This window comes from Dermacentor variabilis, chromosome 11 (assembly GCF_050947875.1).
Source record: "Dermacentor variabilis isolate Ectoservices chromosome 11, ASM5094787v1, whole genome shotgun sequence".
Classification (NCBI taxonomy): domain Eukaryota; kingdom Metazoa; phylum Arthropoda; class Arachnida; order Ixodida; family Ixodidae; genus Dermacentor; species Dermacentor variabilis.
The window spans coordinates 63158773-63186347 of record NC_134578.1 but is presented as its reverse complement, the minus strand read 5'-3'; the positions used below and the strand labels follow the sequence as shown (position 1 = coordinate 63186347).

At 44.1% G+C, this 27575-nt stretch overlaps 1 protein-coding gene across 1 annotated transcript in view; it reads right to left on the bottom strand.

Annotated features, from left to right (window-relative positions):
- Positions 1-4514: 4514 nt before the first annotated feature.
- LOC142564199 (mast cell protease 4-like) overlaps positions 4515-27575 on the bottom strand; it is a 36295-nt gene continuing 13234 nt past the window's right edge. Inside the window, exons 4-8 of the mRNA XM_075675103.1 lie at positions 25118-25230; positions 24361-24502; positions 15864-15981; positions 10775-10926; positions 4515-4775 (exon numbers count right to left, since the gene is read on the bottom strand). Of these exons, the coding sequence (XP_075531218.1) occupies positions 4584-4775; positions 10775-10926; positions 15864-15981; positions 24361-24502; positions 25118-25230 (717 nt within the window). The 3' untranslated portion in view covers positions 4515-4583. The remainder of the gene's footprint in view (positions 4776-10774; positions 10927-15863; positions 15982-24360; positions 24503-25117; positions 25231-27575) is intronic.

The following is a 27575-nucleotide window of genomic DNA, read 5'->3' as shown; positions in this document are numbered from 1 at the left end:
TGCCACTCGCTCAGTGATATCACCAGTCGCATCGCACTACGTCATCTGCTTCTGTTGTCCTCCCAACTATAAAGATGGGAAAGATGAGACACAGAAGCTTGTTCCGGCGTGCAAGCAACGGATGAGGCAGTAAACCAGGTCAACCAAGCATAAGACGAAGATGGCTAAAACGGGGCATCACATGCGTTGCGCGGCTCTGTGGTGTTCTAACACCGGGAATTCTACTTCTCCGAAATTTTTCACGTTTCCTAATCACAGCAGGTAAGCGCAAGTATTTCCCTTTATTTTCAGAGCTGGTATCATTTTGCATGAGTAAATCAGTTCTGTCCAAACCTGCGTGGACTGACATAGGAGCAGAGTCGCTTGACCCATTCTTCATGACGGCGGTCCCTTTGCTGTCGGTGAAATACTTGTACTGAAGGGCTTTAGTGTCTATTTGTTGGGCTATACATTTTGTGCACTCTTTACTTTCTCAACACATACAGCCAAGACTAAAGTAAAGAAAGAAAGACACAGCTGGGATGTTTTATCAAACGTCAAGAGCACTGATGGCAAAAGGATGCACGCACGTAATTTCTCGTTGCGTTTTGATGAACCACTACTAAGATATGGTACTGAAGTAGGTTTAAGCTCTTTATTTTATCTGAATTTTGGAGCGTAGACAGTACCATACACTAAGAACCATACCATACACCATGAATAAGCTGAGTCCTTGCGTTGCTGCTGGGTCAATATAGTGTTCAAATTCCTGCCGTGCTTTTCTGTATAGATGAATATGTCATAAAGTGGGATCACAGTTAGTATATACGTGCTTGTAAGTGCTATATAAATCCGCTACCTCATTCGGCATGTGGTTCAAATATTGAGAGGAGTTATAGGCTATTTCCTGTTCATGCAGATGCATGTATCTAGTTAAAAAATTTGTGGGTCCTTACTTCTCATGCTGTCAATGAAATACATGTATTGTACTCTACCTTCTTCCTCTAAACCACAAAATATCTCGCTGTCATAAGATATGTGATAGTCAAGTTCCGTATGACCAGCGCGTGATGGCTCATTTTGCATTCATTTGGGTTTTCTCGAATTAATGTTCGCTCATTATGCACAAATTAGAGTTGGGAAGCAATGTTGCTTCTCCAGATTGGCACTTAAGCACTGCGTGCATGGAATGGGAGGGTATTCTGTAAGAGTCCCCCTAGTGGACTGTCCACTTCTGCCGCTGCTGATTAGCCGGGGCCACTCGTCTCCTCCTCGCTCGTAAAGCTGCATCCAATCAGCAGCGGCCGAAATGGACCGTACACTAGGAGGACTCTTACAGAATACCGCCCTGGTTAGTCTGTTTGCAGTACGCAATGTCTGAATAAGAAGAAAAGAAATGGTCAACTTTGACTTCTGCGAAGTTTTGACTGACTGAAAAATCAGCCAGCTTTAGTTGCTAAGTATGGACAGCTGGGCTAGTTGGTAGTGATTAGCATTATGAAACATCGTTCCAGCGCACAGTTCAACACAGACAATGTTTCATAATTGAGCTGGAACAATGTTTCATAATGCTAATCACAACCAACCAGCGTTCGTGTCGTCTTTCTCTTCTCATCCGTGTTCAACTGTGCGCTGGAACGATGTTTCACAAAGCTTTAGTTGATTCACTTCACAACACACGAACAAAACAAGCGATGGTGCCAGGAAGTTTTCTTTATAGTACCCACCACTATACCTGTGGACTCGTTGAACTGTAGCCCTAGACTTCACAACGAGTTAGGAATTTCAAAGTGACTACATTCAAGAAATGACGAAATGTAATATACTACCTGCAAATATTCGTAGTTAACGACGGTTTGCTATATAAATATTTTTCATTTTAATTGCTTCGCACTGGTTGGTTCGAGCGCTGTCCCAGTGCTTTAAATGTGAATAGAAGCTTAAACTCGCCAGAAAAAATGCACTTAGTAAACACGGCACACTTGACCGGGTTGTTCTCCGCGATTTGGCCGAGGTCGCCGCATGACGAGCAGCCCTGCAAGAGACCACACAGCCCACTTATATGCGAAGTGGGAAAGCTCGGCTTCGCGGCAAGCCTCCTCCGGCAGCACGCCCTCTACCTCTACCTTCTGACCTCATCAGTGACGTCATGGCGGAATTGTTTTGAATTTTTTCAGTTTAGTATTAAGGAATTGCCAGTGGTGGAAGCGGCGCGGCCATGCGTATCGAGATGGGACAAAGCGTCTCAAGTGGTATAGGGAGTTTGCGCACCCTGGTTTCAGTGCGAAAATAATAACGGGAGATCTGAACAGTAGCACGCCAGTGACTTTCTCTTCAAGATGACAGTCATACCCTTCACGAATGATCAGAAGGCTAAAATGATCCTGGCTCTGCGGGCTGTACACGGCAACAAGAGAAAGACAGTCAAGTTATTCCGGATGTGGCATTGTGGAGGACGCCCTAGTCCGTCAACAATACTTAGAACGTACGAAGTCCTCAGCGAGACGGGTAACTTCATAAGAAAGCGACACAGGACTGCGACGCTGGCTCAAGAAGCGGAAACGTGTGTTTTTGGCTTCTTTGCTGCTAAACCTCGCGGTAGTGTGCTCGATGCCAGTGCGGAAGCCGGAACCTCAAGGTCGTCAGTGTGGAGGATTTTCAGGAAAGTTTATATGCACCCGTAACATTTACATCTTTATCAAAAACATTAGGACCGAGATTTTGAATACAGACGACTTTGCCAATGGGATTTTCACGTAATGTGAAGAACCCGACTTTCTCGCTCGAGTGCTTTGGACGGATGAGACAAATTTTTTCTAACGCACAAGGTAATCTTCACAACGCGCACTACTGGAGTGATAGCAATCTCCACTGGCTGGCACAGACAGTACACAAATACCGGTGGACATTTATTGAAGGGTGAAGTATTTTTGATGGCAACATCCCCATCGCACCCATCTTTTTTCACAAAACACTAAACGACGCAACGCTACCTTAACGACATTCTCGAGGGCCCTGTGAACAACGTCTGTTGTAACTTTCCACTTGGGCACCTTTGGAACATCTGGGTTCCACACGATGGTGCTCCTACGCGAAGCAGTGGTTAGTCTCGAGCGTGGCTCGACAAGCTTTTTCCTGGACAGTGCATTGGCCGGCAGATGCCTGTACCCAGACCTGCGAGGTCACCGGAGATGACGGCGCTGGGCTTCTTTGTGTGGGGCTACGGGAAAGATCGCGTTTATAGCAGCAAAACTACCAGACCCGACACCATAAAGGCAAGTATAAGCAGAGTGTGCCGCGAGATTTCAACGTCGCTAGTCAAAGCTGCAACAGCGCAAATGTTTGAAAGAACCAATTGCTGTACTTCTTCAGATGTTCAAATGTTGGAGCACGCGCTATAATTGGCAGAGGAAGATAACCGCTCAAAAGTTGTGCAAAGCGTGACTGTATCATGCACTTTCATGATGTCAACCTTTCCCTACATAAAAAAGACTTGCCACAAAGACAGAAATTGGTAGAAAGCTGCTTTGTCTTGCCTCTTTTCCGGAGTTCAAGAGAAAGAAGGGGTAAATGCATAAACCAGTTGCACCTTTGGATGTTTCTTCGTGGGCTGATGAGACGCCTTACGTGCTTTTAGTTTATTTTTTATGGAAATAAACTCATCAGTAGCTCTTTTCTGCTCTTCCTGGGGCTAACTTTTTATTTTTTTCGTGCTATTTGGCACACTGTTCTTTTTAATATTGGCTGAATATCTTTTGTAGCTTTGTTTCATGATACGCGAAGGTTGAAGCTATCCGGAGTGCCTCATGATCGAGCACAAGTCTTGCGTTCGCAGATGCTGACGCTTATCGCACCAGGCTAGTTAAGTCGCGAAACCTCTCGAGCCACCCTACATGACGAGGCCTTGCACCATGCTACGATAAACGAATGAAGCCGTGTATCTTTCGAAGGTTGCTTGGAGGCCTTTGAGTAGCGGCGTGCGAGCGCACATCTATTTCATATTTCGTGTATTCCGCAGGCTTTTATTTTTTCTTCGAAAAAAAACAAGGAAGCACACTACAGCAAAAATCAATGCTTGATTCGGTGATACTTTGGGGTGCCCTACAACTCTATAATTGCAACTTTGCGATTGAAGCAATAAATTAAAGCTTCACTAATTAAAATGAATGATTTATTAATACGTTATGGAAAAAATACTGGCTGTAAGTACACGACAGCCGCTATGCAATCGGTAAGATTCCTCTGAGCTCTTATTATATTTTTTTAAATCTCAGTTCAAGTTAACTGGGACACCCGGTACAAGCTATCAATAGGAAATGAGGGATATTTTTTTGCAGGCATTGGTACCTAGCAGGTGCAGAATATTTCGAGGTCCCTGAAAATGAAAATCTTGAAAGGATGACTAGTTTGTATGGCTGGTAAAGCGTTAACGTGATTTATTCGGAAGGATTGAAGAAATAGTAATTTCGGCCTTTATTTACAAAAAAAAAGTTACTTGTCACAAACGTAAAGGCAGCACACAGTTAGACCACAGGAAAAAACTTTATCGACAAAAAGCGTACATGATTTCACGTCTCCTTTATTTCTACGTTGGCAATACAGACCTATGGACTTATCTTTCTCCAGCGCTTGATTTTCTTTAATGACCTTTTAATCCATTTTACATAATGAGCTACTCTTGTGAATACTGCAGGTGCGAGTCCATGATTTGAATTCCTTTGAACGTATGACGCAATTCCAAACTGAGTTGACCTTCCGTTCTTCATGTAAGCTGTAAGAGGGCCTCCGGAATCACCCTGCATGAAATCGTAGAAACCGGTTTCAGAGACTGCAGTACAAAAAACATATTTTTCGAGGCTAGATATTTGTGTCAGATGCGGTCAGCATAGCTTGAAAATGTTTAGACAAATGGTTTGAAAGACTGGATTTTAGATAGATATTACACAATAAATCTAATTCTCTTCAGGGAATTGTTGGAAAAACTGAATTTATTGGCATACTTAGGCAAGTGGTTGTGGCACTTGGGCCAAACAGCATGTCAACTACGGCTGCGACCCTCCACAAAAAAAAATGAATTTGAACACCGTATAAGTACGTCATCAAAGTTTTCAAGAAGGCAGACGGTTGCAGATTACGCCTATTAAAAGAACAAAACTTATTTCAAATTGGATCGCTAAACCACTACGGAACACTGTTTCTATATTTCTGCTTGAGATCAACAATAGTTTTTTAAATTGGCAAATACACGAGAAAAACCTGTTTTACACAATAAACGTAAATTCTGGCGCAATCTATATACCTAGACCTATACACACGTTTAACTAAACAATACTGTAACGACGTGGAACCACAATTGAGCTTTCTGGTTCTAGCAACCGCCTTGTCGCATGACATGTCCCTCTCTCCCCTTTACCACTCAGTATGTAAGCCTGCTTCAGCAAAAGCGCGAGTTATTTCTTTCATCTATTTCTCGGGAAGCTAGAAACTGGCATTTTCCTTCCTTTTGCTCGTGTCGAAGCGAAGGGCTGCAAACAAAGGGTACAGACATGCCTAACGGTACGCGGCCAACGGTTCTCGCTGGACGAGCGAAACACAATAGGATCGTTGGTTGCCAGCGGCAAGTGCTGGTCACGGTGACGGCCCGCTTTCAGATGGGGTCAAGCAGGACGAAAGCGATTACTGGTAACCAGATGTACACGGGAGCCGGCTGGCGCTGTGCAAACGCGGTGGTTGAGTCACAACATAATTAGTGCCCACTAGTGGACAAATGTGGGTTCTTGATGTGTGCGGGTCGGGCGGCTCGTCCGTACCGAAGGTGTGAACACCGTAAGACAACTTCAGTTTGTCCGGTATACTAATAAACGCAGGCGGACTGGGTGCTGGGGCGGAGGCGTAAATGTGAGCGGCCTGCACTGTGCAGCGACCTAGTGGCACAGATCACAAATAAAAAAAAACAGGTAATACTGCAGTAAACAAGTGTATTATACTTTGTCGCTGTTGTAAATTTTCGGGAGGGGTGTAATCGGCCGAAAATTTACACCCGCCACAAAGTAAAATACACTTGGCTACTGCAACATTACCTGTGCTTCTCTGGTTCACGTCTGCGCCTTCAGGTGGCTTCACCATGCGGGCCGCTCGCGTTAACGCCTCCGTCCGCCGGCGTGTATCCGAATACCGGACAAGCTAAAACACTCTAACTGCGTGCACCACTCCTATCGTAACATTTGGAGCAACCCGTTTCTGAGATCATGGCCAATTGGGCATTGTAGGAACGACTTTGAGAGTGAGTGTTCACTTGAGAACTGTACGCCAGCCAAAGTGTCGCAATTACAGCTTTCGTTCACATATGGCCCGCACCTAGTAAGCTGCTATGCTACCTGTTTTTCGAAAGGACGTGCCCAGTTACGAGCGACGGACGGGGCGGCACACCATATATCAATCACCCTGATGCCTTAGATTGCAAGTGCTTCCTTTTATACAGTATTTTATTCGGCCCACAGCGTTGGGCTCCGCGGCTTTGTGCAGGGTACGATTGCTATGCGCTTGTAATGCTCTCCCTTGTGTTTTAACGCGACAGCGTTAAGGAGCTCGTGTCGTCGAAAAGCCTGTGGCGTCGGTGTCGGTGGCACTGGCCGTGACTGATAAATCCCGGGAGGCACTTCATAAATAAAAAACAACTTGAGCTGCGTAGGAATCGAACTAAGGTTCTGGAGTGTCAGACGAAGACGCTACCACTCAGCCACGACTTCGATGGTTGAAAGCGGCACAAAAGCGCCTCTAGTGAAAGCGGTGTTACCTTAGAAACGCGTCGTACAAAGTTATACTGGGGTGTAAATCGGTAATTATGAGCATGTAACTTAAAGAAATCGCAGTTACACGAGTAGCGAAGTACGTTTCCATTACATTTCTTATCCGCTCTGCGCACACGCAGAGCCATCTTGCAGCAAACACAGAAGACCCCCTCCTCACTATGTGCGGCGCTGCCCCGACCCGTGGCGCGCCACTCGCACCCTTCTCCCCTTCGGGCCGTGCGGGGACCGGTGCGAGGATGCCCCACTACCCTTGCCTTTAATAAGTTTTCTCGCTCTCTCCCCTTCCAGCTTCCAGCGTGCGTCACTCAACCCTAGTGTTTAGGCGACGCGGCTCCTCTTTCCGCTCACAGCGCGATACCTTGGTGCAGCGTCCGATGCGCGACGCCTCTGACGTGATCGCTGCGCCGTAGCGCGTCTCGTGGGAAAGCATCCCCTGCGAAGTGTGCCGAGCTGCTTCCGAGGAGTCATGCGTCTGCGTGGTGCTCCCAAGCGAGATAGAGGACGATCACATGGAGGCGTGAGGCCCATGATCGCGTCGGCCTTCATGGCGCGTCGCGGCCCGGCTGGCCGTGCCGATCACGACGTTTGGCTCAGGTAGATAGTTTCTCCCTCCGAGACACCGAGTTCTTTGGTTCGTTCCACTTGCTCAGGCGCACGTTTCGTTGCCGCGCCGAACGCTGCGTTGCTCGGCCCTCACCGCGTGATTGGTGGGTGCAAAGTTCGATGCGGGGCGCCTCATAAGTGATCGCTGCACCATAGCGCATTGTCTTACACCCATTGGCGGGTCGACGGGAATGCTATCGCGTTCCACTTTCGAAGGCGAAGCTGAAGCGCCCTCCAATTTTTCCTTTGCATGTTGTTTTAGGGAGAAGGGTAAACACCCAAAACTGAGGTATACACGTAAGGGGGCGTACACGAGGCCCCATGCTTGAATGCCCGGCGGACCATCGGGAAAACCACTCGGCGCCAATTTGGCAGTAAATGGTTGGGGTGCGGTCTAATCACCTCATGGGGCACCTAACGACAGAGCACGCGACCCCGTTTCCCCGACCGAGTGTTTTGAACTCTACTTGCGGTGCTATGCACCATAGGCTCTCTCAATATGGGGTCGCCCTATTCGTTCCAGTTCCACCTCTTATTTCTGGGTGTAATTTTTTTTAAACTTGAAAATACGAATTGTCTTCGAGTTTAATGTGTCTGCTTCTATTCATCTGAAGGCTCCAGCGAACCAACAGCCGCTCTCTGCTGCGGCAGTGCCCTTACTTTCTGTAGACCGTCTCTAGAGGTGCGCATCGGTCGCCCAAGTGGAGAAGTAACAACCATACCCTAAAAGGGAGGAGCAGGAACCATGTATCTTTCTTCCGTCTATAGGTAGTTTGTATGTTGGTAGTATACTGGTAGTCAAACTACTAATAGTTTGTAGTTCAGGCTTCCTCTGTCTGCGTCCTTGTTCCTTAATGTGTAATTCTTTACCAGCGTGAAAACTTTGCGCAACGTAATCATGTCCGCCATTAACATGCATATAATCTGGAAGATTCGAGGCATGCGTTTTCTGTATCACGTCTACTTGTCAGACGACGCCTGTGTATCGAAGCAAAATACCTCTAGTTGAAGTCGCGTCTCGAAATAACGAATAGACAGCTTTCTGGCAATTCATAGCGTTCATTCACTGTGTCTTCTCAATAGAGGAAGGGGCGTGGAAGTCGTTCTTACTTATGGGTTGGCTTCGCCAATCTTATATGCAGCAAACTACCAATTTTGTCGGTTACCAGAAAAGGCTGAGCTCGCATGCTATGACTCATGCACCAATACACTATCAAAGAGCGATATTTTTCGCTCCAATACTGTATACAATTTGTATAGTTAACATGAATGTAGTCCTTAGGATGAATCCACGTAAAACTACCTGCATGCGAAACTTTTTACATTCAATTTTAAAGTCTGTAATGATGTTTATCCCGCATACATTATTTTAAGGCTGTGACAAATGAAATTGCTCTTTGCATCTTGTCACCGGTAATATGAGCAATCAAAATCGAGGTCTTGATTGGGATGCCCTTCTGCGCATAGAATCTAGAGCGTTCATGGCTACTTAAAATGTGATAAAGAATTATTGTCAGCTTTGTTATTGTATTATTAGTGTTCGTGTATTCCTTTTGCTGGTGCGTGTACTCTAGTATTCTTTATGATATTTAGTTCCGATTTTTAACCCCTTCACTGTATTTCCCTTACGAAAGCTCTCGGTTTTAGGTATGAAGAAAAAATGAATGGCTTGGCATCTAATATATATATATATATATGTATATATATATATATATATATATATATATATATATATATATATATATATATATATATATATATAAATGTAGGATACGTGTTCTTATATGCCCTTTTACCGGGGACTGTATTTCACTCACTCACAACTCAACTGTTATCGCTATGCGCAAGACACGCCTGCATGATTTGGAGATCACGGTGAATGATGTCATTGTTTCTATCTGTGTGCACGTTTTCGTTAAACCTTGTGTAATCAGATGGTGTGCTCCTTGAGAATAGCTTTGTATTTTCTGGACGGTATGCTAGTACCAGCATTACGCTGGAAGCTTCGACGAGTCGTGGATAAAAGCCGCAGATCAGCGTTCGACGATCGCCGACTCCGTTCGCCGTTCACTGCGCTAGAATTCACCACTTCGCCACTGTCGTTGTGCTTCGAGTGTCAATCACTTTTGTAGGCATAGGTTCACCCAATAAATGCTTTGTTTCGGGATTCACAGTTTCGCTATAGCATTCTTCATCGGCACTGCAGCGTGACACACACACAAACACACCCACCCACACACAAATATATATATATATATATATATATATATATATATATATATATATATATATATATATATATATATATATATATGACACCCGCACACCACCAAACTACATGATTTGCTTATTAAGCTTGTGTTGAGCGTGTCCTCTTCGAAATAGCCACCAACCTAAAATCAATATGAAAAGGGCACATTATGTAGCTCTCATCTTGTATACTCGTATGCTTATTAAAGTTTTGATTCCTACGACACTTATTCACCCACTGGAGTATTTTTACATTATATTGTCCGGGAACTATTATTACTTACGGTATATACGCTGACACTATGTTAAAAGTTATCTAATTTAATGGAGCTGTCCTTTTTTCCGCCTATGCGGCATGTAGTTTGGGGCATGATTAGTGCCCTTTATGCGCCACTGTAACTATCAAACTACGCTACCGGAAATGTAAAACTATGTTATTCCCTTGTAATTGTCTGGTTTGCTTAAACTACCTGATTACCATTTTTCAACTATATATCCGGATGCATGTAGGCGTGCACAAATCATCATTATCGCTTTTTAGAGTCACAATCACGTATGACATTTATTATTCATCGTCGCTTTTAATAAAATAAACATTAAGAATATAGAGAAATAACTAATTTCAAGGCATAAACGACGTCTGCAAAGCATGGGTAAGACAGGAGACTGCATACTGCGTATCGCTTTTTGAGTGGCCATTATTTTTTTATTATGTGCCAATATCCAAAGAATGTACGTTAGTGAAAAAAAAATGTACGCTCGTAAACCTAATCAAACTAGCTGCGATAGAAGAAACAGTAAGCACTTCTCAAAGTTAATGTTCAGCATAGTTGCATATGTTCTTTTTAAAGTATATTGTAGCAGTGCCTATACACTGCACAAATGTACTATTTTTTCTCCCAAGGTGAATCGATCCAAGCTTTCCCGGACCACCACTGGAAGGCAGTGTTTGTTATCGTTTCCTTGCTTTAGTGCTGCGACGAACAAAGCGTTTTAAAAGTAACAAAAAATTAGACCTGGAAACAATACAAAAACCCTCCAGATGAATCTCACTATGCCCTACTGTGAGTTATGCGGATGGATGATTCTAAATAAATTGCAACAATTTATTGTCCTGAGGGTATACTTACATCATATGCCAAGCTCCGAGGGTTCCTGGCACATATGACGCGAATATTTTTCGGGTGGTTTTCTCGCCATTCTTTCGCCATAGCAGTTCGGCAATCCTTGTCTCTCAGTACTCTTGCCGTATAGCTCAGAATAACTTGTGATGGCGGCTTTTCTGAGAACATGAAAAGAAAATGAGAAATTTTTGTTTTGCTGTTATTTGGTGCCCTTAGGTACGTATAGTACTTTTCAGTACAGATAACACCGGACGCTGAAATTATCAAACAGGTGTTTCATAATTTAGCTTGTCCATCTTGCTAGCAAACTTACAGGATAATGCAGATATATTTTTTTCTACGATGGAGAATGCAGGTGAACATACAACACGTAGTTTGCGCATTTACGCTGTTCTGGCAGCAGAGCCTATTGTAAGCTGGGCTAGTTAGTGTTAGGTGTAACGAGTCGGCACTGAAGTCGTGGTGTATCGTTATGAAACTTGTTTTGTGGGTACGGTGCGCGGTGCTTTCTATGCTTTGCTTGGTCGGATTCATTGCAAGTAGTTTTGCGTGTGCTTCGATCACTGCGCTGGTACCAGTAGATTTATTATGATTTGATCAACGCACATGAGTCCGTGATAACCTCCTACCCAAGCTGCGTTAGCATAGGATTGACGCAGACAAGGTATCTGTTGGATGTATTGTGGGTACAAAAGAAATGAAATACATTATCTGGTTTGCTTCTTTTTCCCGCAGCACTGAGACTTAAAATCCGCGCTTTATTTGGAATGCGTGCGACGCGTCGTGTAGTCACTCAAACAGTGACAAGGCGCAGAAAGCACCGACACAAATAAATGTTTACTTCTTTTTCTTCTCACACTGCGTGAATTTATCGCAAACCAATTAATTTGATTATTGTGATTCGGTACTTTCGTCACTCGGCGTAGGCCATTCTATTCTACTTCAGGCCGTAAACTGCTTGGTATCCTTCCTAAAATCTGCTCTGCACAATGATTCGATGATGATCATCCGCTATGAGATGCATTGGCCCAATAGTAAAAACGGTCCCATGGTATGGCTACGGGTCCGACTACTACTTCAAACACGTCGGAGACTTAGTCAATAATGTTCCCACCTAATTTTCCAATGCAGCCTTTAAGACTACTATTTTAAGGTGTTACAGTAGATGTCACGCTTTTTTGAGCAATAGAGTGACAAGCTTTATGCTTGGCATTTCCCGTATGTCGGAAAGGTCTGTATCTAGGCAGCTGCGCACGATATATTGGCGCTGCACTGATAAGACTGTATTTTTAGCCTCTCAGGAAACAGTGCCACACACGCCTGCTGTCGCCGTTGAAAGTTCCGCAGGGCCGACGGAACATATGCAAAATATGTGTCCGTGCGCTGCAGTGAAAATGTTTTCCTGAGGTTGCTTTGACGTAGAGAATGGACTTTTGTCGTCATCCTGCCAGTCTAATAAAATTATACTGCATACTTCAAGCATATCCTTTCACGGTGGTCCATGTCATTGAGGGCTCAATGTTAGAAATGTTATCGTCTCCTAGAGCGTCGTTTAACAACATTATGAAATGACGTACACTACGGCTGGCATCAAAATAGGTTGACCAATGGCACGGAAGACTTTTCTCAAGTCAGACCAAAATTCGGAAAAATACAAATGCGGAAGAAACAGCAATGAAGAACATCATTTTTGAAAACCTTAACTAACCACAGTCGGTTACTATTCTAAATGTTGGAAATTCGCCGGGAACTGAAACGCTTGAAAAAGAGCTACGTAGTAATGGAAAACGGTAATATTCACAAAAAACGTTAGTTTCGTCATTCTGTTTTGCTGCTGTTATATTGCATGCGCTCCCAGTAATAAGCGCAATTGTGGAGCGGCAATGCGCCCTTCTCTCATTTGTTTTCTCCCCTGCCCTTTCCCTCTTTTCTTTAGTACATATATTCTCCACGCAAAACAAACGCTTCGTTCGGCATGGCCGCACGAACAGCTTCTTCTCAGAGGTGACGTGACCACCGCCAACATAACAGCCGCCTTCTTCACCGTCGGTACTACAGGACACTATGATAATTGGAAAATTTTCGGCCCGAGTTCGAGGCACCAGTCACAAATTCGAGCCAGATCTATGCGATAGCTTAGCGCGAGAAAAGGGTATTTTGGATTATGGCAGTTTTAGCAATATTGATAAAATTTACGTCTCCATAAGACAAGATGAACCTAATCCCTCCTGTAAAGAAGTTCATGCAGCGAAGCAACACTTGCGAAAGTTTAGAGTGCCGATCAGTATTCGGAACGAAGCAGATTCGCTCGAGTGCTCGCTATACTTATATAAGGCTATCAGACAATGGCTCCATCAAAGTTGGAGACACCGAGTAATTGAAACTAACAAAGGCTACTTTATTAGGCCCGTATTTACGTATATGCACAATATTATTTGTCAGCTTTGTCGGACCGAGCCAGGAGATGATTAACCTTTCAATTACTGCTTTATGTTGTTGAAGCTAATGCGTTTCAACTTACAGCGTAGCCCAGCACAAACTATGAAAGTGGTATCGAAGTTATGTCCACATGTAATTGTCATTAAGGCAGGCTGAACTCTCGTGATCGTCAGGGCCTCACAGTTATCCTTGGCGTGGCCGAAGAACATGCGAGTATGAAGTGGCTCGCAATGCTCGGCTACTACCACTTTGTGTTTTCACTTTTCGGCGAATACTTGCACTGTTGTCGACCGATGGAATTTCACCTTAAACGACTTCTCCTAAATCGCATTGAATGACGTAGGCGGTGTTTCCGCAGGACCCTCGAAATTCTGGAAGGAGGCGTCTCATAGCTTGCTAAGGCTTCTGAATGAAGTGAGCGCAACATGTGATTGACTGTATTCACAGGACTCGATAGAGAACGTTGTGTCGTTGCAGTTGCCGGGCTATCGCGGCATGTGCACTGGACGACTTACAGGAGGTGGGCTTAATTATTCAAGTAAATCCGGGGTTTTGTGTGCGAAAACTACGACTGCACCACGCTGTACTGGGCTACTCCGAGTTCCCATACACCCAGTGCACGGTAAACGGGAGTTTTTTCATTTAACCCAATCGAGATGCGGCCGCCGCTACCAGGATATTGTGGGACTCATTCGGCTTTGGCGGCGCAACTGACACAACGCGATAGTCACTACCGCACAACAATGGGACCAACGGCGAGCTTCCATCCTGTTGCTGCTCTGCATTCATGGCCAATGAGGGAGTTAGGAAAACTTAGGTTAATCAATCGAAATGAGCTTAGAAATAGGATTTCACATGCAAATTTGTGGGAGCTGGTTCCGTCTTACTGTCGGGCCTCGTCTTCAACCGCCATACTCCATTACTTTAAAAGGTGACGTTCTGAACGGCATAGCTACGCATTTTACTTTTGCTTAGTTATTCTGAGGAGCGGCCCTTGCGAGAAGTGATTTGCGAGATTCTTGACGCCCCTATGTGGCGAAACTCGTGCTCCTTCTCTTCATACGTGGTCGAGCAGCGTGCCTCGTTCGGGCATCTGGTTGGGAGCTGCTGCAGTGCATTCGAAGGAACTTTTCAGTTTATGTTTGCATGACCAGCTTTTTGTATGTGAAAGCACACGCCGAAAGTCTCCACCTTGAATCCTCTCACACATTCATCTCGCTTTCGCCAACATTTAAGGCGAAGCAGTCTTGAAGAGGTCCTGGCGGTGTTTCGTGCGTATCTAGCCCCTGACGCCAAACATGCTCAACGGGATGGTACGTTCTAAGAACAGTGCGGCGAAGAAGTACTTTGCCATTTCAAGCAGGAATATTCGTACGATAATAGGAATGGAAGCTGTGGCACTAGCGTCAACGGGAGCTGCAAGCAGCCCCATTCAACCAGTATGGGTAGTACATGGAATTGCCTAAACTTCGTTCTTGTGGTTTCAAACGTCTTCGTTACCTTGTAACCTCATTGTTTCCAACAAAGTGTGGTGTTACATAACTAAAAAAACATTATAACATTGTCCTACGGCAAGATTTGATTACAAGACCTCCAGCACAGAAGTCCGATGCTGAAACCATTGGGCCACGGACGCATGCGCGGTAAAGTGGCGTATAGAGTTCATTTTCTCGCGGCCAACCCAGTACGTTGACACGCTTGGTGCGTTTTGATCCGCAGTTGCGCAAGTTGCAACCCATGTATCAAACACACCACCACGAGTGCCACCAGGACATTATATACTCAAATAAAAATTTCAATGAATATTATAAGTATGGCGCGCTGCATCTAACTATGTCTAATAGTATACAGCCTGTCTTCAGTTCACTGAAAACAAAATCATTTTTCGTTTATACTGCTGTTCTCCAATAAAAATATTTATACTTCGAAAACCACATTTCTTATACACTTACGCATGGTTTATGAGTCAAGTACAACAAGAACGCTTCGCTTTAAGGTTTCAACTAGAATTGAGACAGAGTTTTTTTTAATATGGATTCATATATATCCTGATCGTATCACAATATGTACCCTTCTTAGAGTGCCTCTTGCCTTTATAAGCGTTGAATTGCTCTACTTTGACGCAGACTAGCCGTACTGTATTGCATATTCTACCAAATTATGTTTCTTTCTATTCTCAACCAAATGCTAGCTATCCCAGTTTTCCAGCTATGCTCATTGAGTGGTGCTGATAAATGCAGTGATTATTTACGTTCCTATCTTAAGTGGTATGCATTCCTAATGGTACAACGTCAGCGAACGATTTAAGCGCAATATAATCTCAAGACACAAATTCTTCTAAACAAATTTTCGCTTGACAGCAGGATATGGAGAGCGACGGGAAAAGATTTCAAGTCGTCTAATAGCCTCAGGCCTGTCGAACGCCTATACATGTCGGACGCCTCTCTAGAACAAAAACAAATTCACTGTTAGTTTATCTGATCGCGGTGCCACAAAGTGCCGAGTTTTAGGAAGATAAAAGATGTATAGCCATGACCTCTACCAATTTGAGGTTAAAGTCGAAGTACTACTAACACGCGAGACAATATGTTTATGCAAACGCAGTATGCAAACAATTTATGTTTGCATACTGCGTTATATGCAAACAGGTACTTACTGTAGCCAATACGACCAATTCCAGCGAACAGCATTGGTCCCGGCTTGGTCTTCTGGCCTTGCTTTGGTAGGCACACTGGGCGAACAAACCTATCATATTTTGGCAGCGGTTTCTCAAGCTGTACGGAGAAAAATGGAAGGTAAAATAATTATTTTCTAGAGGAGCACCACCGAACTTAAATACCTTGTTTAAAAACGTGAACTGCGTTTGTATATACAAATACGTTGTGTGGCTAGGGAGAGAGAAATAAATTTATATAAAGAAATATAGAACGCAACGCGCCAGAAGGGCGGGAAGGGGTAATCTAGTTGTGAGTTTGGCTATATCGCCTGGTCCTTGCTCAGCAATTTTGTTCTTCGTGAGCTACAGAGACATTTACATCAAAATGTTGTGCAGCAAGAGATAGTAGTTAATTACATAAACTTTTCTGAAACCAGTTGTGAGGCGGTGGGATTGCGAAGTGACGTAACCCAACGCACAATACTAACATACGCGAGTTCCTTTCTCCAGAAATTATGAACGCAAAATGCATCACACTCAAGTCTCACAGCAGAGCAGCCGCCTCAGATGTAACCTGGGAATCCGTTAACCACGCAGAATGTACGATCGGGTGTCAGTAGCTTTTCCGTGGCACCCAGCCTGCTTATGGAGGTAGCTCTTATTGAGGCCGTCGATGTGTGCCGGTCAGGATGGTGCGGCTCGCTGACGAAGCGATCGCGTGGCGGAAGATTTGGCAGAGCTAAGTGTGCAGTCGAGCCAATATGGCATCACATCACTGCCCACGTGGAGCAGTCTGGTGAATGTCATCTGACGTCCTTAAAGGTTGTTTAAGCACAAAGGGGCTGCTGATGGTGTGCAACCAGTCGGACAGAATGTATGCCAGTTTGGGTCGGTTGATGCAAACGCGGACGTCCTTCTAGTTGATTTGCAGAGTCAACGTTTTCTCGTCGCGACGGATAACATGGTAGGGGCCGATCTATGAGAGCTGGAAAGTACGACGGACGGCGTTATCTCAGCGAAAGATGGTTGCGCATGTTCTAGGGTCCTTGAAGATGGAGGATGTCGGTCTGGAACGATACGCCACTTGAGATTGATGGAGGGCGGTCATGGTGCGGTGCAGCCGGACCACTGAATCGGAAAGATAAGAGACGGCCGCGTGAGACGATACCAAAGGAACTCACTGGGAACGTGCATTGGATCCCATTAAACAAGCTCTGCTGGTGTCGCTTCAATATTGGGTTTGAAGGTGAAGCAAAGACCCAGGGTGACAAAGGGAGAGCGTCGAGCCAGGTTGTGTAACGGTGATCCATAATGGCTGCTCTGGGTTGCCGGTGAAAGCATTCGATTATTCTTAGGGCGCCAGAGTGGTAACTTGTGATCTTTGTCACTCAAAGCCTGTGCCGAACCTGAAGGTACGAAAGAGCTGAGCTTAAAACTGCCTTTCTTGGTCGCATCTGATGCGAGGACAAGGAGGGGTATCGAAACGGTATGTCCAGCCGGAGAAGAAAGTTAGCGCGACGCCGTTTTCGGTGATGCTTACGAGTGGCCCTACTTCCCGCCATCGAGTGAAACGACCTATATTGGGGAGATAGTAACGATAAGGTTTGGCTAGAGGAAAGGGGTTATTGATGTATAGGTGAGCGTGTTGGAAGCATTGTTAGTGGCGAACTGACATACCGGGTGATGTCGGCGCGTTGGCAATACATGCAAGTGTGCGCCAAGGTACGTAGTCATGCTGCATGAGGCGTTTAGGCACAAGACACTTAGATGTGCGAATACCAGAATGTTGGAAGTTGTGCAGCTCGTTGAAGAGTCAACGACACTGTGATTAAGGCAAGAGGTGTTGGGGTTACCCGGTGTTTATGTTGAAGTAGACAGTTGTTTTTAACCGAAAGAGGGGGCTGCTGGAGCTTGAGCGAACATCCACTCTTGAGGAGTTGCTGCTGTTTGGCGCAGGCTCTCTTAGGCTAGGCGAGAACGTCATCAGTCAGAAAGCGAAAGATTGATCTCGGAGACATGGGATGGATAGTGTTCCGGCTACTGCATTACCCTTACTGGTGAAAGTCGGGATGTTTATGGTAACCTCGGGCAAACGCGCTGATAAACGACAGATAGTTTTGCTGGACCAAGGAAAGTCTATAGAGGCATTGAGAGAAAGCGTATGTGGTAGGGTTGTAATTGGTATAGCATAAGTGAGGCTGTACTTCGAGTATGTTGTGAAGGTGATAAATCATTTCGTTGATGGCAATAATCTATACGTATAAGCCGTTGCTCTGCGCCGGCATCATAGCTTTCTCGGTAGAGCTCGGGCTATAAGAATTGTCTTGTGGGTGGTAAGCTTCTTAGGGACGAACGTGAATGGCCTGTAGGTTTTCTCTAGGCGTTGTACGAGGGCTGCTCCGGCAGCAGTGCTGGACGTAATCCAGAAGAGTCCCAAGAGAGAGGCGTCTCAGAAAGCGGCTGTGTGGTCCTCGAAGGCTTGCGTCAAAACTGACGTCCAGATGACGGTTTGGTTACCTAGTAGAAAATCCAAGACATGATGAACAAAAGCCTCATAGACAGCGGCTTTAGGCAGGACACGCCTGTATAAGTTAAGCAGGCGGATGAAACAACATAGACGTTTTGTGGTGTTTGATTTACGTTAACATTGTAAGGCCAACGTGCCAGTAGGCAAATACCACGTCCCTTTTGCCTAGACTCGGTAGCCGCGAAAGGTGATGAGTGTGCCAAGAGAGATCTTATGTAAACGATGAACAGGCCGCCATGTTCGTATACGCGGAAGGCATGCCTCATTGGGCAAAACGATAAGGTGGCGAGGCTTAGGCAGATCTATGCATGCGGTTGTCGTGTCGGTGCATCGCCACAGGGGCAAGCCTATCACAAGGCAGCAGTACCGTTTCTATGGTGATAAATACCTTGGGGCGTTGGAACCTGTGACATCAAAGAGGGAGACGGAAGACAGAGCAAACAAGAGGCAACAGCCAATTTTCCAAGAGGCTTGGCACAATCGCCCAAGTGCCGTAAAACAGTGCCAAAGCTGGCCACACGCTGTTGATGAGAGCATAATGTCAGGAGGGGAAAATCCTACCTATGAATTAGTGTGTGTGAGCATGAGGGTCTTACGATAAACATCACGGATAAAATAAACGCATTTAAGTAAACGCCGTCCCTTGCAAGGTGCTAATGACTGCAGTACATGATATGCTGTTGTTATTCGGAGGACCATGCCAGGTACAGACATGGTTATTGTGATATTGAGTGGCACACTTTCGAGCCTAACAAGACCGTCGATTGCAGTGTTATTGTTTCCTTTTTCTAATTTTCACAATGAGGTGCTTAGACGTTTGCATCAATCCCACTCACGTAACATGGCTCTTTCAAAAAGCAGAATTAAATTGACCCAGTTACCTTTGAGGGTCTCAGTAAACAAATACATTTAACCATTTCCCCCACAAAAAGAACCTAAGCACGATAGAGAAATCGGCAGAACGGATATTATAAACAAAATTTTTGTGCCTAATTTTTGCCAGAACATCGAACACAAACGGTAACAGCACCTTTAGCATGTGCAATCACAACACCCGATTTTCCTTATGACTTATCACCCCAATGTAAACATTTGGGTGCTCGTATTGAGCTAAAGGAGCAAATATATGCACAAAGAGGAACAGGCTATCGCGCACATCGGCAGGCGACCAAATTAGGACGAACTTTAGGAAGCGTTCTAATATTGAAAATACTTTTTCTAGATTCTGCAGGCTGGAGGCACGTGCAACGTATATGTCCTATTTCCCTACACATGGTGAAATTCAGTAAACGTTGTTCAGTTTATAGTAAGTTTCCCCTTGTGATCTCTTACTCACTCGTATTATGAGATAACTGTCATAAGTTCTAATACAAATTGATCCCTCACTCACAAGCCCGATAGAGCAGGTGACCGGCAGCTGAGGCATGCGATTCTGTTGCCTGGAACTTTGAGCGGTTCTGGATACATGGCGGCTGCCGCTACAACTCGGGTTTTTTCAAGGCGTTTTATTTTGACGAATAACTACAGTCCCAGCCAATAACAGCTCTTTCATAGATGTCCATATCTCCCATCAAGCGTTGATGCTCCAGCTAATTTCAGTATATATATATATATATATATATATATATATATATATATATATATATATATATATATATATATGCATCTTGCAGGTGGACCATCAGCTCCGAATCCGTAACCTTCAATATAAACAAGGAGAGGAAATCAAAATCCCTGTAGGAGAGGTGTAGTAAACAAATAATGATAATTTTTGACAAGAGGCAACCCTCCGACGTCGTAGATATTGAAGACACCGACCCTGTTCTACTTAGATAAGAAATGAGATTCCAGTGCCCGATTTGATCGTTCTTATTCTATCACAAGAACAACGACGCTGAAAAGAATACTGCAGACTGTTTGCTACGTCGATGAACGTGGCTCAGTTGAGTGTGCTTCAATGAGAAATATTTTCAAGTATTAACCCAGAAGGGGTTATTGAAAGAAAGGTGGAAGGGCGAAGTGGCATGAAATTTCAGATAGAAGACGATGTAGCGTAATTGCACTGAGGAGAGGAGAAAAGGAGAGTTTTGCTACACATGGTGGAATTCAGTAAAATTTGTTCAGTTTATTGTGGGTTTTTCGCTTGTAATCTCTCACCTACTTGTATTATGAGATAACTGTCATAGGTTCTAATGAAGATTGCTCCCTCACTCGCGAGGCCAAAAGAGCAGGTGACTGGCAGTTGAGGCATGCGATTGTGTTCCCTGGCACAGCCGACTACCTTGAGCGGTGCTTGAGCTGAGCTATCACTCAGCTTCAGGCGCGCCTGCTTGATTTTGAACTTACTAGAATGTTATCGTTGATTCTATCATTTCTGTATGTTCTCTCTGAACCTCATGTAAGCATATTATATGTGCGACGTGAACAGTGTTGTACTTTCACGAACATATGCGAGCACCAGCGATTACGGTGGAGGCTTCGACTAGTCACGCATAAAAGTCGACTAACCTGACCCACAGATTAAATTTCGACGACCACCGACTGTGATCAACACTCTTGTTGGGCTTGGGGTGCCACTTGATTTTGTTGCCACAGGTTCGTCCAATGGAAAGTTAACTTCATGATTCGTAATCTTGACATAGTTTGTACTTTACCGTCACTACAACGTAGACTGCAGTCACTTTCGTCGATCACTGGTGATACAGCTGGTATTGGTGCTTTTACACACACACAGATGTATATGTATATATATATATACACACACACAGATGTATATATATATATATATATATATATATATATATATATATATATATATTGCCATGAAAAACGTGGAGTCGAGGGAGATGCATGCGCGATAAAAGAATAAGTAAGCAAAAGAGCATTCGAAGCTTGAGGACATATTATTTCTATCACCAGTAATCTACGGTGTTAACTCTACAACTGGCCGAATACTTAAGATTAGGCTTAGAATATCTTTATTGATTTATTTCTTCTTTTTATTACCAAGTATATGCAAGATGAAATGTAAAAACTCTTCTCCAGAAATTCTGCCATATACGGTAGGTCAACAGCACTCTTGAGCTGCGGATTTAATTTAAAGTATTGTTCAAGACTGGTGTTTGGTAGGTGCTTGTAAAAGGCGGCAGTGTACCGTCTTTTATAGGTATACTAACGGTGTAGAGAAGCCAGAAAGGTTGCTTCTACAGCTCAAACACTGGAACAAATTGCAATGTGAACAATTGAAGTTAGAAATGCCTGTGTGCCACAAACAGCCATTGTCTTTTCGGTAACTACAGCCTAGAGGGAAACTGTAGGATTACTTCCCACTGCAGCTAGGCAACCTCCAGCAACATTTTGTGGCATTATAATTAGTAGTATGGAAAGATTTTTCTTCAGAAATTTTTGTTGTGCTCCATTTTGTAGACTTTGCAAAGTAGAGGACCCTAACCCCTTAGGCGCACGCCGTTTCTTGTTGCCAGTAATGACATTGAATACGAAACATTACCTACTCATTGATGCCGAAGAAACGTTAGTTTGCTTAACACACAGAAGTTATTGTTCCACGGTGGAGTTGATACCTCAAGAAAGACAATCAAGGGACATTTTTGTTGTTAGCTGACGGATTTGGTGTTTTGAGATGCACGTTTTGATGAAGTGCATTATCGGCTCCTGAACGAACATTTAAGTGTCTGAGAAAAAGTTGAATTCTTGAGCTGCGCAGGTGGGCTTCATATGTATGCCACAGAATATCATTTTCTTCACCGCTAAATAGAGACAGTATTATTAGATTTACTGGAAACTCGCAAACCGCTGTTCGAATGGAAGTGTGTGCGTGAGCTGCCCAAAACGGATTTTTTAAAATTTCACAAGGAACATGCTGTGAAAGATGCCATTTAAATTAGCTGCTGCGCGTACACAATAATCATTAAGTAATTTCTGACGGGAATTCATAAAGTCCGTGGAAGGTAGTAGTCCTGGCGCGCAGCCCGAAATGTCAGCCTCAACCCTTAAGTGTGTACTCAATAATTTCGTTAAGCGTGACCATGCACCGCCTACTGGCTATATAGTTGCAAAACAACTTTGATAAGGTCACCTTTACGGAGATGTAAAACTAGAACTTCCTAAATCAAATGAAGTATTTTTGCTGTTGTAAATATACGACCAACACATGTACTATAAGAAAAACTGTAAAGCCGGCAAGTTTAGTCACCAAAGCATCTGGTGATGCTCAGAGCCAGCCTTTCTATGAATACAACTGTTGCGCAGGCAACTAAATGAAGGTAAATTTAGAGACACAGACTAACATTTCGATTTGACTTGTTTTCGCACTTGTTTTTTTTTTCGGGCAACAATGTTGTTGAAATGCCAGTTGAATGGTTAGGCAGCGTGATATTCAGCAATATGTCCGGGATGTTGTTTGTAGTACAGAAAATTAAAAGGAATTGTCTGTCGCAGGTAGCACAATTTAGTGCGCGTCTTAAATAACTCGAAGATGACCGTATCATGAGACACCAACAAAGACACCAAGAACAACATAGGGAAAATTACTTATACTTACTGACTGAATAAAAGAAATGATACATTAATGGCAATGACAGTGGATGAAAAGAAGGAGAAGATGATATTACTTGAAGGAAAAATAAAATGCACATTCAACTAGTTGACAAAATTTATTTGATTCACTTTTTAATGGCACACCTCAAATATTACAAATTGTAGCCGGTAAATTCTTCAGCGGTATCTACTAGGGAAAAATTCGGAGGATGTCGGAAGTTTTCAAATTTTCATTCCTAATCTTTGCGACACGATGTTTCTCATGCTATCAATGTCTGCGCCATTCTTAATTAAAAGGAAACAATGTAGTTAAAGCTTTGCTGTGAATGTTTCGTTCACCATGTCTCCCTTTCTTCCAGCTTCATTGTCATTTTCTCCCTTCCTCAGAGCTATTACGCTACATAATCTTCTATATGAAGGTTCATGCCACTTCGCCCTTCGACGTTTCTTTCTCTAACCGCACGTCTAGGTTAATACTTGAAAATGTTTCCCATTGAAGCACATTTGATTGCGCCATGTTGACCGACGTACCATACAATCTTCAATATTGCTTTCAGGGTGGTTGTTCTTGTGACAGAATGAGAAACATAAAATTTGGCACTGGAATCTCTTATTCTTTATCTACCAAAACGAGGTCGATGTCTTGAATATCTAGGATGTCTGAGTGTCCGCTCTTGAGAAAATTTATTTTGATCGTTTACTGCACCTCTCCTCCAAAGATTATGATTTCCTCTCCTTGAAGATATTGAAGTTTACGGAGAGCCCTAACTGATGGTTTGTCTACAAAATAGGTGTTTCTCCTGAAGAATGGAACTGTGGAATGCATCGCAAGCCATTCGTGTAAGAGCGATTGTGATGTTTTAGAGCTTCTTCTAAACAGCATTTCCATCGACCAGAAAAACTACCATACATCAAAATACACTCTTTCGCATGTTGTATTGCATGGTCTGTGAGCCCATTCGCTGGGTGATATTTCTATAGATAAGTAAGCGGTACCACAATGCCTATTTATTGCAAGTTTGACGGTGGACATCTGAAGACGGGCGCCGTACTGATGCTTTAGAAATTTACCGGCCATAATGTATTTGGAGAAAGGCCAAATTATGAAATTTTGTGAAATAACAAAAATTAGATATTTCTATTATTGGTGTACACAGTCTCCGCCTTTTCAAGACAAAATTACCATTGTTCAATCTGTAACAGGCAAATTTTCAAAATTCAGTGTTGTCTCAGAAACAGTTTATATGTATAAGCCACTTAGACAAATAATAATGTTAATCGAATGACAGCTTTGGCGGAAAAAAATGCGTTGGATTGTTTACACCGAACCGCGTCGAAAAAGGAATTACTTCGAAAAAAGGAATTTCCCTGTTCTTACCAAGTGCAAGAAAAATAGCACATTATAACACTTACTTTTATTAGTCCAATGTCATATTGCCATCTTCCATTGAAGTGGTGTTGTTTGTGAAAAACACCATACTTCACCTGAATAAATGGGCCTTGTAGAAATCTTGTGGTGTTGTAGTGCACATGAATTCTGGCTACATTGAGTTCGCTTGGAAGAAAAGACAAAAGGTGAAGCGTTGAATATGCGAGCTTTTCAAACATGATTTTTGTGTTCCCGCAACAACATAATTTCCTCTGATGGCTCTGGAAACAACCCCAAAGGCACCCTCTTTGCGACAATGTAACGGCTGCGTAGAATGAGTTGCAATAGATACACTGCCTGGGAGGTCGCGATCTTTTCCGGGAAAGGACCAATGTTTAAATTTCGCGACAGTTGGACCAATAGCAATGAAAAGCCGGGATTATCCACAGGGTCAGTAGACATTTGAGCATCAGTGACACCATGATCAGGTTATTTTGCTTGCGCCGGAATATCCGCACAATATAAAGGTTGGGTTCGTATTTTGCGCATACTACGGCTAATATTGCGAGTATTCACAGTGAACGACCACTATATACATAGAGTGCATTCTGTAGGTATTGTGCCGTTCCCAGATAATATTTTGGCCGTTCGCATAGCAGAATTTCCGCACGCTGGGGTAGACGTGCGTTTGGTAAAGTCAATAAGGTACACTGGTAGTTGCAGCTGTAAGCATCGAAACTTGAAAACAGCAAAACACAAATGTTAAGAAATATTCCATGAATTACGTGTACAAATACTTACAAATTATCTGGGTCTGGAATACAATGAGCGGCTGTGAGAATGATATTTCGCGTTATGATACTACCACCACAAATTTCTTCCCATCCATTTCTTTTGTAGACAACGACGGTAACCTGCAAAAACGAAGTACCCTTAATAAAAATAGCAGTTTTTTGTCGCACCCTATTTGAAGGGTAACGCGAAACGGTAATAAGCTCTTCAGTATGGCAGTTCGGCGGGCTTCTGGGTACCACGGTGTATTATTACAAACAGTGCAATACTGTGAATAAGATTAAGGAACGTACAACACGCTTAATGTCTCAAAAAGGGGTCAATAAATATAAGAGTGAATAAAAATAGGATTTAATAAATGTTGCAGGAACGGTCGAAAGGCGAATATTCGATTGAGACAACAAATTATTAGACAGCTACACGATGTAGTATTAGTAGTTTTATCGGCCGTACACACTTGCAAACATTCGCCGACTAAACTAACAAGCACGGTGTCACGTGTACCATAGCAGGCATGAACACATCTCACTGAGTGACCGCGCACACTCTATATAAATATTCTCGAGTGAGGAAACGCGCGCGCAGCAGCGAGCGAACTGAACTTCGTAATTCATCTCGCTTCAACGCGAACTAAGCAGCGAAAACTGCACACGAAGCTATAAGCACTAGGCGTACTCTGTTCCCATCGCAGATCCCTTCATAGATACGGCCCACCTGGCCACGCCATACGCAGCTGTCGCAGGAGTAGAAGGCCTTCACTGGAACGTTGCGCGCGATGGAAGACGGTGCGCTACCTCCTTGCTTTCCTCCCTTGTGCGAGCGAGATGGAGCCACCATCGCCAACTCACTCTAACCCTCTTTCACTCGCACATACTGCATACCGTGCGGCGCGATGGTGCTATAGCATTTGGACTTTATACGGAGCATCAAGGCGACGCTGACGACCACAGTGCGAATGCTCCTGGACTGTCCATATACGATGGCTGTCCGTAAAATAAGGTTCCCAATTATTTTTCGCAATGTAAACGTGCTCATTGGCATCGACAATTACATCTTTCTGAAGCTTAGACTTTCCCTATTTTTCGACAAAGTCGCCGTTGAGATCAATGCATTTTTGAATGTGGTGTAACGTCGTCTTTATGCCTGAATCGTAGAACTGTCCCACCGGGCCATGAAGGTAGCTTAAATGTTCTCATTTTTGCATCTCTCCAGTTCCTAATTGCGCCTCCCCCTCCCAGCTGTTTTTTCAATTCAGGGAAGAAGTGGTAGTCACTTGGGTTCATTTGTGGGCTGTAAGGCGGGTGTGTGAAAGTATCTCATCCAGATTTGTTGATGAGAGCGTTTGTTACACGGGCGATATGCGGACGAGCGTTGTCCCGATGGAAACGCACTCCCTTCGTGAGCAAGCCCTCTTGTTTCGAGTAGAACGGCGAACGTCCTGCAACGTCTCACAGTAGGGGTCCGCATTGATTGTTGTACTGGCCGCCATGAATTCACGCAACAATAGCTCCTTCCTGTACCAAAAGATTCTCGCCATCACTTTGCCGGCAGACAGCGTTTGTTTGAACGTCCGCGGCTTCGGCGACTCTGGATGTTTCCAGTGACGGGATTGTTGTTTCTTTTCCGGTGTCATGTAGTGGACTCAGGTCTCGTGCCAAATGACAGTAGAGTACGAGAATTCCTCGCCATGAGTTTCGTACGCCTGAAGAAATTCGTGGTCCGCTTGAACACGTTGCCATTTGTGGTCTTTCGCAAGCATTCTCGGAACCAACCTTGCACAAACTTCGGCATACCCTGAATGGTCGTTGAAAATTTTGTCAATGCAGGTCTTGCTCACATCAGGGATCATCTCGCAGAGCTTCCTACCGTCCCACTTGGACCTGTCAGCATTGTTGCTTCCACTTTCGCAAGTGGAAGCAACAATGCTGGCCGTCCAGAACGCGGTTCTTCCTGGACGTCTGTACGTCCGTCTTTGAATTCTCTGCACCACTTGCGCGCGTGTTGTACGTCATACACTTTTCACCGCATACTTCACATAGTTGGGCATAAATTGCCTCTGGCGCAGTGCTTTTTGCCCCACAAAAACGAATAGCACTGCGTAATTCGCACAAGGCGGGAGAGTCGAGCGCGAGCTTCATCTCTACGGGATGCCAAACCATGACTCAGCGTCGCAGACAGCACGCCGGGGCGGGGACTGGGAGAGGGGAAATGAAGCTACACGCCAGTGTCGCCGGATCCCTCGTAACCGCGTTCCTCGCGACTGCAGCTCCTTGAGAACCTTAATTTATGGACAACCCTCGTAGCTGCTATTGCTACAATAACAAGGAGCCTAAAATAAGGAGATGAGAAACAGCTTTCGTTTGTTTTCGAATAAAAATGACATTTAAATGAGCCGACCACTAAGAAGGAAACGTTTACGAACAGATACTGTCATAGGCACAGCGAACTAAGTTTGATTAAAGATAAT